General features: G+C 33.3%; 1 protein-coding gene across 1 annotated transcript; it reads left to right on the top strand.

Moving 5' to 3' along the window:
• The first annotated feature begins 3,880 nt into the window (after window positions 1–3,880).
• LOC109677822 (olfactory receptor 7E178-like) lies at window positions 3,881–9,832 on the top strand. Its single transcript, XM_020153608.2, is given in 2 exon segments — window positions 3,881–3,909; window positions 8,893–9,832. Coding segments are annotated over 2 exon segments (969 nt in total).
• The last annotated feature ends 3,144 nt before the right edge of the window (window positions 9,833–12,976 follow it).

Genomic DNA, 12,976 nt, shown 5'->3' with positions numbered 1-12,976 from the left:
GTGCATATTAAATGTTGCAGTTCAGGATTGCTAAGAAACCCTTAAAAACAAAAGGAATGGAAAAAAGAAAATAGATGAGAAGGCAAGAAACACCATTGTTTTTTTTTTGAATTCAAGTATACACAAGTAAAGTTTTCAGAGGTCCCTACCCCTTTAACAAGATTTCACTATTGTGACAAAACCAGTTTTCATAGAACTCTTTTTTATTCAAATTGGATTATTCACCTCCTTTTAAATATATATGCTTTGTAGAATCATAAATGAACAATCTTAGAAGAATAAAAACTATCGAGGTAACAAGTTCATGATCTCAAAACAATAGAGAATACTCTTTTCAGAGAAAAACAGATCATGCTGGCTGCAAGTGGCTCATGCATGTAATCCTAGCTATTCATGAGACAAAGCTAAGGACGATGTAAATTTGAAGGTATCCCCATGCATTATAGAAAAGGACTGGTGGAGTGCCTCAAGGGGTAGGGCCCTTTCCTAGCAAGCACGAGGCCTTGAGTTTAAACTCAAGTACTGCCTAAAATATATAAACAAAAAAACCTCAGAGAACTAGAAATCACCTCCCCTCAGACAAAATAATCATTCAATATAGAAATTAAGAAGCATCCAAATATATCTTCTTTTATTATCAGATAGTGATACTAATTTTCTGTATTTCAATATTCATAAAATCTTTATGTAATCCAACAAAACATTATCTGCCCAGATGATATTTCATAATTACAAAGTTTTATGTTTCAATAATGTTCTGATGGTTTCAACACTATTGCTTTTGAGTTATTTTATTTTATTTATTTATTTGCTTTTCCTATTTTATAGATGTAAGTACATACTCAAATTTTGGTTGATTTAAAGGAGAGACAGAAGTTATTTAATATATTACTACTAACAATGACTTTGATGAACTTCACATTTTCATCAGTATGACTTAGTTAAATATACCTAAATCAATAGGATAACATTGGCAGTTGATTTTCAAAAACGGAATTGTTTACAACTTGGAAATTTTGTATTGTACACAGTTTTTTTTATGACAGATCTATGCAATCACAGTAAAATAATTGTTTTAGAAAGTGTTTTTATAGCATCATGAACATACTGCATAATTGTTTTCCTAATCATAAACCACCTTACATATGTTTGAGGATTTTAGCACCTGAGAATGTTTCAAAGCATGGATTCAGTTCCAAACATCTTATGACCAAATAAAAGATACCCATCCATCTTTATAGAAGCATGCATATCATTTTCTCTTTAAAACATGAAGGCAGCTTGGATTCATTATTCTGTAAACTGACAGCATGTGTTAACTGAGTAAATGATGAAGAGAAAAATACAGGAAGCAGCACACATTTTCCTCATCTGTAAAATGGGCAAAATATTTTATCTACCTTATATGTTCATTCTAAGAAATTTTTTAGATATTTTCAAATGTGTAAATAAGAGTTTTCAGTCTCATTTATCAATCTATTTTCCTCTGAGTATTTTTCAAGATTCTAATGCCAGCCTCAGGCAAAAGCTAATTTAATCAGAGAATCTGCACAGAAATATTAGGTGGTCTTTTCAAACAGGGTTTAAACAACTACCTTACTATATTCCCTTGCATTTAGAAAACAGTGTCTAATAATAACTATCATTTATGTTACCTATATTTAAAGTGATGATATTTTAACATTTTTCTTATGATATTTAATATCATGTGGAAGTATAATTAGTAAAATTTGAGAGTTTGATCACTTGCACAGTTACATTATCCTTTACACACCAATCCCAAAGGAAATCACTGGCCAAAATTAGGGGACTATATTTTCATGGACATGTTCACATGTCTGAACTGATTTCTATACATGTAAAAAAATTTTAATGATTTATCTAGTCAGGCACAGTGGTTTAAGTCTATAATCCTAGCCACTCAAGTCTCAAGTGGCATAGACTAAGAGGATCATGCCATCCTGGGCAAAAAATCTTCCTTCTCTTTTATTTTATTGCTTTCACATTTACTCACATGTGTATACATTGTTTGGGCCACCTCCCCCTCCCCCCACTTCAAGGAAGAACCTGTGTTGCCCTCTTTGTTCTCCAATTTTGTTGAAGAGAGAACATAGATGATAATAAGAAACACATAGTATTTCACTAGTTTGGGATAAAGATAGCTATACAGAGAGATTTCTAGCATTGCTTCCATGCACATGTGTACTGCAAACCACATTTGTTCATATCTACCGAACTCTTCACTACTTTCTGGTCCCCTTCCCATATTGGCCTCTTCCAGTTTAAGATTACTATATTCACTCCCCTACAGTGAGCACATCAACTACATTCAAGTTTTAGGTTTCCTTTCCTTTGCCTATTTCTCCCATGTACATTCTCCCCTTAGTGTGTGACTGATGTCCAATAATATTACACATTTGTTTCAGGTCTATAATCCACATATGAGGGAAAACATATGATTTTTGGCCTTCTGAGCCTGGCTAACTTCTCTTAAAATGATGTTCTCCAGTTCCATCCATTTACTTGCAAATGACAAAATTTCATTCTTCTTTGTAACTGAATAAAATCCCACATTTTCTTATCCCATTTGTCAGTAGTGGGGCATCTTGGCTGTTTCCACAGCATGGCTATTGTGAATAGTGCTGCAAATAAACATGTGTGTACAGGTGCCTTTGTAATGACCTGAATCACATTCCTTCAGGTTTATCTCTAGGAGGGATACTGCTGGATCATATGATTCTTGATAAAAGATTAAAGTCATACTTTGGAGAAAAGATAGCCTCTTTGACATATGGGGTTGGCAAAACTGAATAACCATATTGAAAAGACTGAAACTTTGTCAATTCAAAATGGACCAAAGACCTTACTTAATGCAACCTGAAATTTGTAAGCTTCTATAAAAGTTAGTGAAAAACTTCAATACATACCATGGGCAATGACTTTCAAAATAGGACTCCAAAAACTAAAGAAATAAGAGAAAGAATTAATAGGTGTCATTAAATCAACTAAAACTTCCTGCACAGCAAAAGAAACAATTACCAGAATGTAGAAACAACATAGAGAATGGGGAAAAAACTTCTCCAGCTATTAAAACTAGAAGGAATTCATGTCCAGAATCTAAAACTAACACAAGAATATTTAAAAAGCAGATCATTCTATCAATAAGTGGGCAGATGCCTGGTACAGATACTTATAATGTGAAGAAGTACAATAAACTTATGAAAAATGTTTCATGTCTTAATCATCAAGGAAAAGCAACCACCTTCTGAACAATGAAAGGACACTTAATGAAGAACAAGAATGTATAACAGGTCAGGTAAGAAGGGGTAATAGTGGGACAGGAGAATAAATCAAAAAGGTAAAAGGAGAGAATATGGTAAATTCATTTTCCACACAAATATGAACATGGAACACAACCTGTCAAGGTCATTTTAAGAAGGAGAGGGGGAAGAAGGAAAACATGAAGGGAACAAAACAAACTACAGTCCATTGTAAGACTTTATAGAAATGTCATTACAAAATTCACTGTACAACAATTATATACTTCTAAAAATATTAAAAAATTTAAAAACAAATTTTAAACCAATACAAATCAAAATGAAACTGAGATTCTATCTCACTCTAGTCAAAATATCTATATCAAGAAATGCTGCTGAGGATTCAGGAGAGCAGCAAACCTTGTACTATGTAGGTGGGAATTTAAATTACCCCAGTTCTTATGGAAATGAGGATAGAGGTTCCTCAAAAAATCATATGATCCTGTGATACCACTAATGGGCATATAACCCAAGGAATCAAAGTCAACATACATAAAAGGATTCCTACACTCTATGTTTATTATGGCAAAATTCAAAATAGTCAAGTTGTGCATACAGCCTAGATGTCCCAAACATGTAAGTCAATTAATAAGTTATATGCCATATATATATATATATATATATATATATATATATATATATATACACATACATACAATGGAATATTATTTAGCTACAAAGAAGAATTTGAAATCACCATGCTAAGGATTAAAAAGTCAGCCTCAGAATAACAACAAATATTGCACGTATTCTCTCATATGCAGAATGTGAACTTACAAACAGCAATCCATGGAGCAACATGCCTATAATCCTCAGTACTGGTGAAGAAGCAGAGACAAGATGCTTATCAGTTTGAGGATAACTCATACAAAGTTTGCAAACTTTTTCTGAAAAACAAAACGCACAGAAAAGGGCTCATCATATAGATCAAGGGTGAAAAGTTTCCATAGTATGCACCATGCTCTTAGTTTAATTCCAATACCACCGGGAACAAACAGGGAAGAAGACATGGATTTAAAAGGGGCACTCTTGATGTTGGGGTGCACAGGAGGATGTGGTACTAATCCTGATAACAATTTTTCCATTTAATTGTTCATATGTGGATGATTGCTTCTTACTGTGATGGATAACTGGTAAGTGGCCATCTGTCACCCACAGTACTACCAGGTGAACATGAACATTCACTTCTGTGTGTTCTTACTTTTGCCATTTTTTGGTTTAGCCTTTTATAGTCACATCTTTTGTAGTTACCATCATCTACATTATAATTTACTTATATAAAGCACGTGGAAAACTCCAGTTTTTTCTGTGACCCTCCTCAAGCACTTAATTTTCCTGTTCTGATAACTGGAATTACATTAAGTATTTTGTTTTGCCATGTTTTGTGTTTCTACCATGTAGGGTACACTTTCTTTCTTATTAAAATTATTTCCTTCATTGTCCATCATTGAGTGAGAATCACTTATGAATGTCTCACCCATGAGTTGCTTCTTTGTTTTAGTAAACAAGAGCTGTTGAGTTTCTTGGTTCAGTTATATTACAATCTCTTAGAAAAGATATGCTGGCTTCAGTCATTTACACTGTGATCACCAATGCTGAACTCTGTTATGTGTAGCCTGAGGAAAAGGGTTTTTAAAAGTGATCTATGTATTTTCTACAGTTCTACAGCTGAGCATTCGCAGCACAAGTAGTAAACAGTTTAAATGTCTACTTGGAAAGTACAGAACTAAACTTTCAGTGCTAAAAACTCCCACTGTCTCATTATATTTTTTAGATTAATGGCTCTAATTTCTCACTGTGTTTCATAGCAGAATGTTAGGAGCCAGTGTGAATGGTGAAATGAATGGTAAATTTTATCATGGGTAGATGTCTTCAGAACATGAAAGTGAAAATTTTCTGGAGAAGGATGTTTGTGATGGAGGCACCACAATTTGAGTGCAAAAAATGTCACTGAGATGTGCTCTTGAAAAAGATGAAATTAATAATTTTTGATATTTAATTTAACCAGAATACAAATGGAAGTAAAAATAAAATAAAGTATGTTGTACACTCATGCTTCCTCTTCTGTCAACTCACAGGCCCAAAAGATTTGTGGACAATTATTTTCTATTGTTTTCCCTTCATATCAAGAAGTCCTTAGAGTTTGTGAATGCTGGACCAATTTCACTAATTATGAGCTCTGTGTATTGAGCCTCTCAGTTCATTTAATTGTAAATAATTAGCAAGTGCCTTTATGCCTTCAGTTGGAAGCCTCCATACCTGTGCCTCCTGTTTCTGTGGTTGTCTGCATCAGAAAACTCCTTTCTGAGACTTCACTCATATACCTGCTGATGGTTACTCATAAAACATTATTGAGTATCACACAGCAGATGGACACTGGATCTGCACTTCTTTGTCATGAGCCACCAGAGAAGAAGTGAGATCAGTAAGTCCTGAATGACATAAATATGGAAGAATAGCTGTGAAAAGTATTGTCGCCTAATTAACAACATATACTAGCACTTTAGGTAGACAAATGGGAGAATAAAAAAGTGCAGTATTTCAGTAGGAGGACTGTAAATTTTATGTTCTTGATTGTAGACAGTATGTCATAAATTTCTTTCAAATATTGCTTTCTTCCTATACTAGTTTGATCATCCATAAACATCTCACTCACAACAGCAGAAAATGAGTTAACTAAGTTGTTTACTAAAACTTGAGGCATGTTCATGAAGGTGATGATGAGGATAAAAATTAGGATAAGGATGTACCCTTTACAGCATGAAACATTAATAAGAAATTCTTGAGTTTTGGTTTCTGAGCAATCTGTCATCTGCATATCTTCCCCAAATTAGACCACATCATTTTTATTTTCTAGAAAAGAAAAAGGAATATTTTTATATAATTTGTGGTACATTTTATGGTGAAATCTCTGAAGTCCAGTTTTAATTAGATTGTCTTATTGCAGAAATAGGCATTTTTACCAGGTTATTCCTCACAGATTGTGCCCTTGACCACTCAATCTGTTTTTTCACTTCCCTGTCACTCCAGGATGTTTATACTCTTTCATTTTTGGGGTTGTGGTAGATTGCAGTGCAGTTAAGTGTGCATCACTTGTTGCATCAATTGTAACAGAACTGTTGAACTCATAGGAAAAGATAACAGAAAAGGAAGGCAAGCCATCCTTAAGCAATGACCTTGTTCTTTGCCCTACTCCAGTATATCCTTGAAGCTGCCCACATCAAGCTGCATTATTATAATCAGCTCACTCAGTCTCAAATGGAGACATAAAGTCAGGTGTTGATTGTATTTTTACTTAGAGAACTAGAAAGATTTTTAAAATGTACCTGAGGTGTACATGTGGGTAGGATATTTGTAGCTCTACTTAAAACTTTTTGAATCTTGCTAAACAATGACAGAAATTAGTACATCTTACTAACTAGAGACTAACAAAAGTGCTTGGAATCTTGTTGGATCAACAAAAGGCTTTTAGGACCCCTGAGGTTCAAAATTGTCACCTGAATTGATTTCTGGTTGTTGCAAACAAATTGAATAATGCTTGAACAGATATGCATTCTCCATGTGTGATTAATATATGGCAAATAAAATACAAAGTGAAATTTAGTTATGATTATCAGTCATGGTAAATTTATTCACCAAGCTATTCAAGATAAGTATCCTGTAACCCAAAATTAACATTTTTCCTGTTTTTGAAACAGCAAATTTTATATCTGGCCTTATATAAATATATGCCATGATTTTTGGAGAGAAATAATCAGCTATCTTTCATTTCTGATTCTCAAGCATGTACATTGTGTATGGCAGTAAGGGACATCAAAAATTTTAAATGCATGGTAATCACTGAGACTTCTTTGCCTTACAAATTTTGGTCTTAATCAGTGTGGCTTCAGTACACATGATAGTTTTGAGAAGAGCTTTTATTCTTTTCAGGAAAGTCTCTTAGAACTGGAGAGAAGATAAAACAGCTATTATTGTTGTATATGTCAAAGACAGATGGCAACATAGCTCCTTTCAACAACATTCAGTCATTTAAAATTAATGTAAAAGGTCTTTACGGGGATAAATTTAAGAAGAGACAAAATGAGAGAGGGCAGGGATAATGTCAAGTCCTAAGTGAGACCAATTTTATACATTCACATCATTCCAGGTTTTCAGAGCTCTTTAACAATTGTATTCATAAATAAATTCCCTAATTTCTTAATTATTGAATTTTTTCAACATAAATCAAAATGGTCAAATACTTAGTAATTTACTTATCAATCATTTTCCAAACTTAGATTTCATGGTATATATGTTGTTGAGATGGATATTATTCACCCTATTTCCATGAAGCAGTAAGAGCACAGAGAGGTGGAAGAATTCATACACATTGTGCATGTCACAGCCAATGAATGACACAGAATAACATGCTCATTTCCTCACACATATCTCAGGGCACTATGTTCTCTACTGAAGCCAAATCGAAGTGTTCCAAGTGCAAGATGAAATTCTTTATTTAGTTATTTTGGATGGATTTTTCCAAAATGGGCCATAGTGATATTTTTTGCAGGCCATATTCACATTAAGAAAATGAAGTGATGGCAGTGTCTGTACTCCCACCTACTAGGAAACGAAAGCAGGACAATCCTGAGTTTGAGGCAAACCCAGTTGAGGTTAGAGAGACAATTACCTCCATAAAGAAGAATGAATTATGACATTTGCAAGAAAATGAATGGTACTGGAGATCATGTTTAGCAAGACAAGCCATGCTCATACACATAAGAAGTTTTCTCTCATATACAGAATTTAAATGAGTAATAGTAGAGAAAATAATGATAAAACATGACTGTGTAGAAGACTGTTTGGCAAGAACTTGTTGCCAGGGAGATGAGAAAATATAGGGCATTAGAGGGGGTGAATATAATCAAAGAATATTATACACATGTATTTTGAAAATACGATAATAAAACCCTCTAAAACTGTTAAACATGGAAGAATAATACATGAGGTGAATTCAGTCAATGTACACTTATACATGCATGGAATACCATAATGAAAACTCTTTGTACAATTAAGTTATGTTGATAAAAATATGCCATAAATATAAAAATAAAAGTTTGTCCATACTTCAAATGGCACAGCACTTGTTTAGTATACTTGAGGCCTGTGTTCAATTTCCAGCACATAAAATAAAGAACTAAATGACATAGTTCATAATGGTTGTTTTGATAATAACAATGAATGAATGAATGAATGAATGGAAGAATAAGAATGAGAATAACAAATGTAGTCAATCAATATAAACTTAAAATGCACGAATGAAATCAAGCAACTCTCCTTTACTCATTCACTAAATTTATGGAAATCCTAACTTGTATGATGTACAGAGACACAGGAATTTTGAAAGGATTGTCCTAGGAATAAAGTGGTAAATTGTTTGATGAACCTCCCTGAAGTAATGGGGTTCATCATTGAAATTTGAAGTAGCTGCATGTACTCACAGAAAGACTTAAATATACATGTCAGTGTAAACCAATATACACAAAGTACAGGTTGCCTAACTATTTGTTTAATTTTACATCTTTTTTCCTCAAAGGTGTCCAAGCAATATAGAAGCACAAAATCTAACACATTTGTTAGAATTCCAACTCTTGGGATTCTCAGAGGATCCAGAACTACAGTCCATCATCTTTGGACTGTTCCTGTCCATGTACCTGGTCACCATAATTGGGAACCTGTTTATCACCTTGGCTGTCATTTTTTATTCTAACCTCCAAACACCCATGTACTTCTTTCTCTCCAACCTGTCCCTGGCTGACATCTGTTTCATCTCCACCACAGTCCCCAAGATGACTGTGAACATCCAAACTCACAGTAGAATCATCTCCTATGTGGACTGCTTAACACAGATGTCTTTTATTATTATTTTTGGATGTATGGATGATATGCTTCTGACTGTGATGGCTTATGGCAGGTTTGTGGCCATCTGTCACCCACTGCATTATCCAGTCATCACGAACCCTCATATCTGTGTCCTCTTGGTTTTAGCATCCATTTTGTTTAGTTTTTTGAACTCCCAGTTGCACAATTTGATAGTCTTGCAGTTTACCTACTTCATAGATGTAGAAATTTCTAATTTCTGCTGTGAGCCTGCTATAATATTTAATCTTGATTGTTCTGAAACTTTCATGAAAACCATAGTCACTTATTTTGTTGGTATCATATAAGGCTTTTGTCCCATCTCATTGATACTCCTATCATATTACAAAATTATTTCCTCTATTCTGAAAATTCCATCATCTGGTGGGAAGTATAAAGCCTTCTCCACATGTGGGTCCCACCTGTCAGTTGTTTGCTTATTTTATGGAACAAGTGTTGGAATATACCTTGGATCAACTTTATCACATTCTCCCAGAAAGGATGTGATGTCCTCAGTGATGTACACAGTGGTGACTCCTATGCTGAATCCTTTCATCTACAGCCTAAGAAACAAGGACATTAAAACTGCTTTGAGGAAACTGCAAAACAAAAAGTAAAATGTCAGTATCTAACGCATCTCAATGGAATATAGGTAGGAGAGGTCTTTAACATTGAACATCTAGACTTTAAATCTTAAATTCCTTTTGTAGTGATGATTTTGAATCCCCATCATGTAGCATAGCAGAATGGTGCTTTAGAGACCTGTGGGCTGCGTAAGGTAGACAGTATTTAAACACAGTGCAAAGCTTCAGTTTTGGGAGATGAAAACTTAACAGATGTTGGTGAAAGAATGAAAGAATGTAATGGATCAGACTCAGACACTGATATTTTAATTTTGCACCACTAGTTCCACTTACTATTTTTGTGACATGGAACATCTTGTTAGTAACTCTGAGTCAGTATTGTCATCTGAGTTCATTTCTAACTGAAATATCTGTATTGAGCTAGGATTAAATACTTAATGACTGCTACCCAATAATTAATAGGTAGTGAATGTATAAGGAAGGGTAAATCATAATTGAGACACCATTTGGATATTATCATTAGCATTAATTATAGGGATAAATTTCATACTGCCTAACTAAAATATCCTTATCTGATGTTTCAGTTTGCCTATTTCTGTAACAGGCAATTTTATTTTCATTTTATGTAACTAAATGGTGTGTATTTGAAAAGGGGTGCCTAGCTTTTTTATTTCTGATTTCTCTAACTGATACCTTGCTTAGCATAGAAGAGACCTCAAAAGTTTTTAAAAATCTCTATTAAATAATATTAAATATGCCATGTTTTGGTTCCCACAAGTTATCTTAAATATATATCATTTCAAAATATATGGTTTCTCCTCACCTCATTTCCATCCCTTTTACAGAATGTCTCATAAAACTCAAAAGGGAAGAAACTATTCTTGTTTCTATCCATGTCACTCACATCTGGACCTATAAATCCATTTATAATGTATATAACATTTAATTACTTAAATACTATAGCAAACATTTTCATGGTTATAAAAACAGAAAAAAGAGAAGGACTTTGTACATTTGGCTTAGGCACAATTTTGAGTTTTACAACATGCCAGACTTCAATGTTTATGTATAATTTCAGTATTCAATAAATGTGTTATTTCCATAATGGTGGAATTTTTATTTGAAAAAGCCACAATGGTGATGCATGGAATTTCAAGTAACCTTTCAGTTTACCCAGGAATATTCACATTTCTATGAAACATTGTGAACACAGAATATTTCAGAAGTGAACACTCATCCTTTGCAAAAAATCAGGTTAATAATATGAAAGTAAAATGTTCACTTCCTGGCTCCCATCCCAGTGCACTGTTTGCCTTACTGGAACCAAATGGAAATATTATGCCTTACAGAAGATGAAATTTACTAGTATTTGTCCAATGAAAATTTGTTTCCAGATAGAATACACAGATAGTTTTGAAGCTATATGTTAAACCGCAGAGGATATCATTGACAGTGACTGTTTTATAAACTGGAAAATGTACACTAGTTGTGGGAAAATGGGTCACAAGTCAGTTGTTTGAGAGCTAACAACTATTCTTTACCCACATTTATATCAAAATACTCCTATGGCATGGAAAGAGACAAGAATTGTGAAAGAATTATTGTAATAATAAACTGACAAACTGATTGATATCCTTGACTCATATATTACTGTGAAAATCGTAATGACTTTGTTGTCAATGGTAACATTTAACAAAGAGACAAAAAAAAACACACACCATTGTGAACTATTATAATTCTGGGGAAAATGATGCTGTGTTTTATAATACTTATATGAATTTTAGGCATTTTTATTTACTTATATTTTTGGCCATACTGGGGTTTGAACTCAGGTCCTTGTGCTATGCTTGGCAAGCACTGTACCACTTGAGCCAGGAAGTACATCCTTTATGGATTCATAAATCAATCCTGCAGAGAAATATTGAAATGAAACTCTCCACACAAATTTCGATAATATTTGTTTTTAAGAGAGAAGTGTGCAGGAGAATGACATTGAAAATAGATTCAGACCTTAAATTCCTTAGTTAAAAATTCAAATCTCTGTAAAATATCAGATTTCACACATATATTATTAAAGGTTTATATTTAAAAGTATGTAGTGAGTGTAAATGACAAAATAATAAGTAATATAAGTGGACCATTTCTTAAATTCCAGGAAATGTTCTAAGGCAGGTTTTCTCAACTCTGATTTAGAAACAAATACCAATTTCTTCATATGCAGATTCTCTGATTAAATTGGTTTTGGTTTTGTTCAAAGTATCTGGATAATTTTAACTATTCATAAGTAAATATATTCATAAATGTGTCTATATATTTGAAAATTTTAAACATATCTTTTGGTAAAAACTTATAAGCTCAGTTATTATTATCTCCATTTTTTACATGTGAGGAAACTTTCCAGGGGTGTTTTCATTATTTTCTCTGGTTTCCCTTTTGTATTTTTTACTTATCAAATCATGGTGTGAGCTAACAAAATCATAAATATTATTTTCCTTCAGGTGACTGAACTAAGACAGTTGAAATTTATGGATCAGAAATAATAAATATGAAAATTGACAAACAATGCATATGAGGATTGGGACTCAAAGAGCTTTTGCTTCATCTCTGATATAAATAGCATCAAGTGTAAATGTGAAGGTTGAATATCAGAAAACAAATGAACCAGTATTATCATTCATTAGAGCATTCAGAAAAAAAAATAAAAAGAAATGGTTTCCACACTATACCATTTGTTGACACTACATAGGATTGATGCAATTAATCTTGTAACTAAAAATATTTAGGCTTTACATAAAATTATTCTTTTCAAATCATTAACAATTACAATGTGTACTAATACCATGTTTGTGATGAGTTATAAGCACTTATCTATCTGTAGTTTGTGATTATATTGATTAAAATTTGAAATCCACCAATGCCAAGGGAAAGTTTTATACAATATTTGACTATTAAAACATAGAAAAGACTTTGCAGTAAGGAATTCAGTATACAAAGAAGGGCAGTTAGAAACTAAAGGAATGAATAAAACTTAGAGACTGGGGATCCAAGATGGCAACTGGAGGGAAGAAGCAGACAGCATGAGCTCCACAAATCAAAAATCTTGCTGAGACGCTGGAACCACAGTTGGTAGAAAAAAAACAGCCAAGAAATCTGATACTCTGAACCCCCAGCCTGTAT

Source organism: Castor canadensis, chromosome 14 (genome assembly GCF_047511655.1).
Source record: "Castor canadensis chromosome 14, mCasCan1.hap1v2, whole genome shotgun sequence".
In the NCBI taxonomy this organism is placed as follows: Eukaryota; Metazoa; Chordata; class Mammalia; order Rodentia; family Castoridae; genus Castor; species Castor canadensis.
This window is presented reverse-complemented; position numbering and strand designations above follow the sequence as displayed.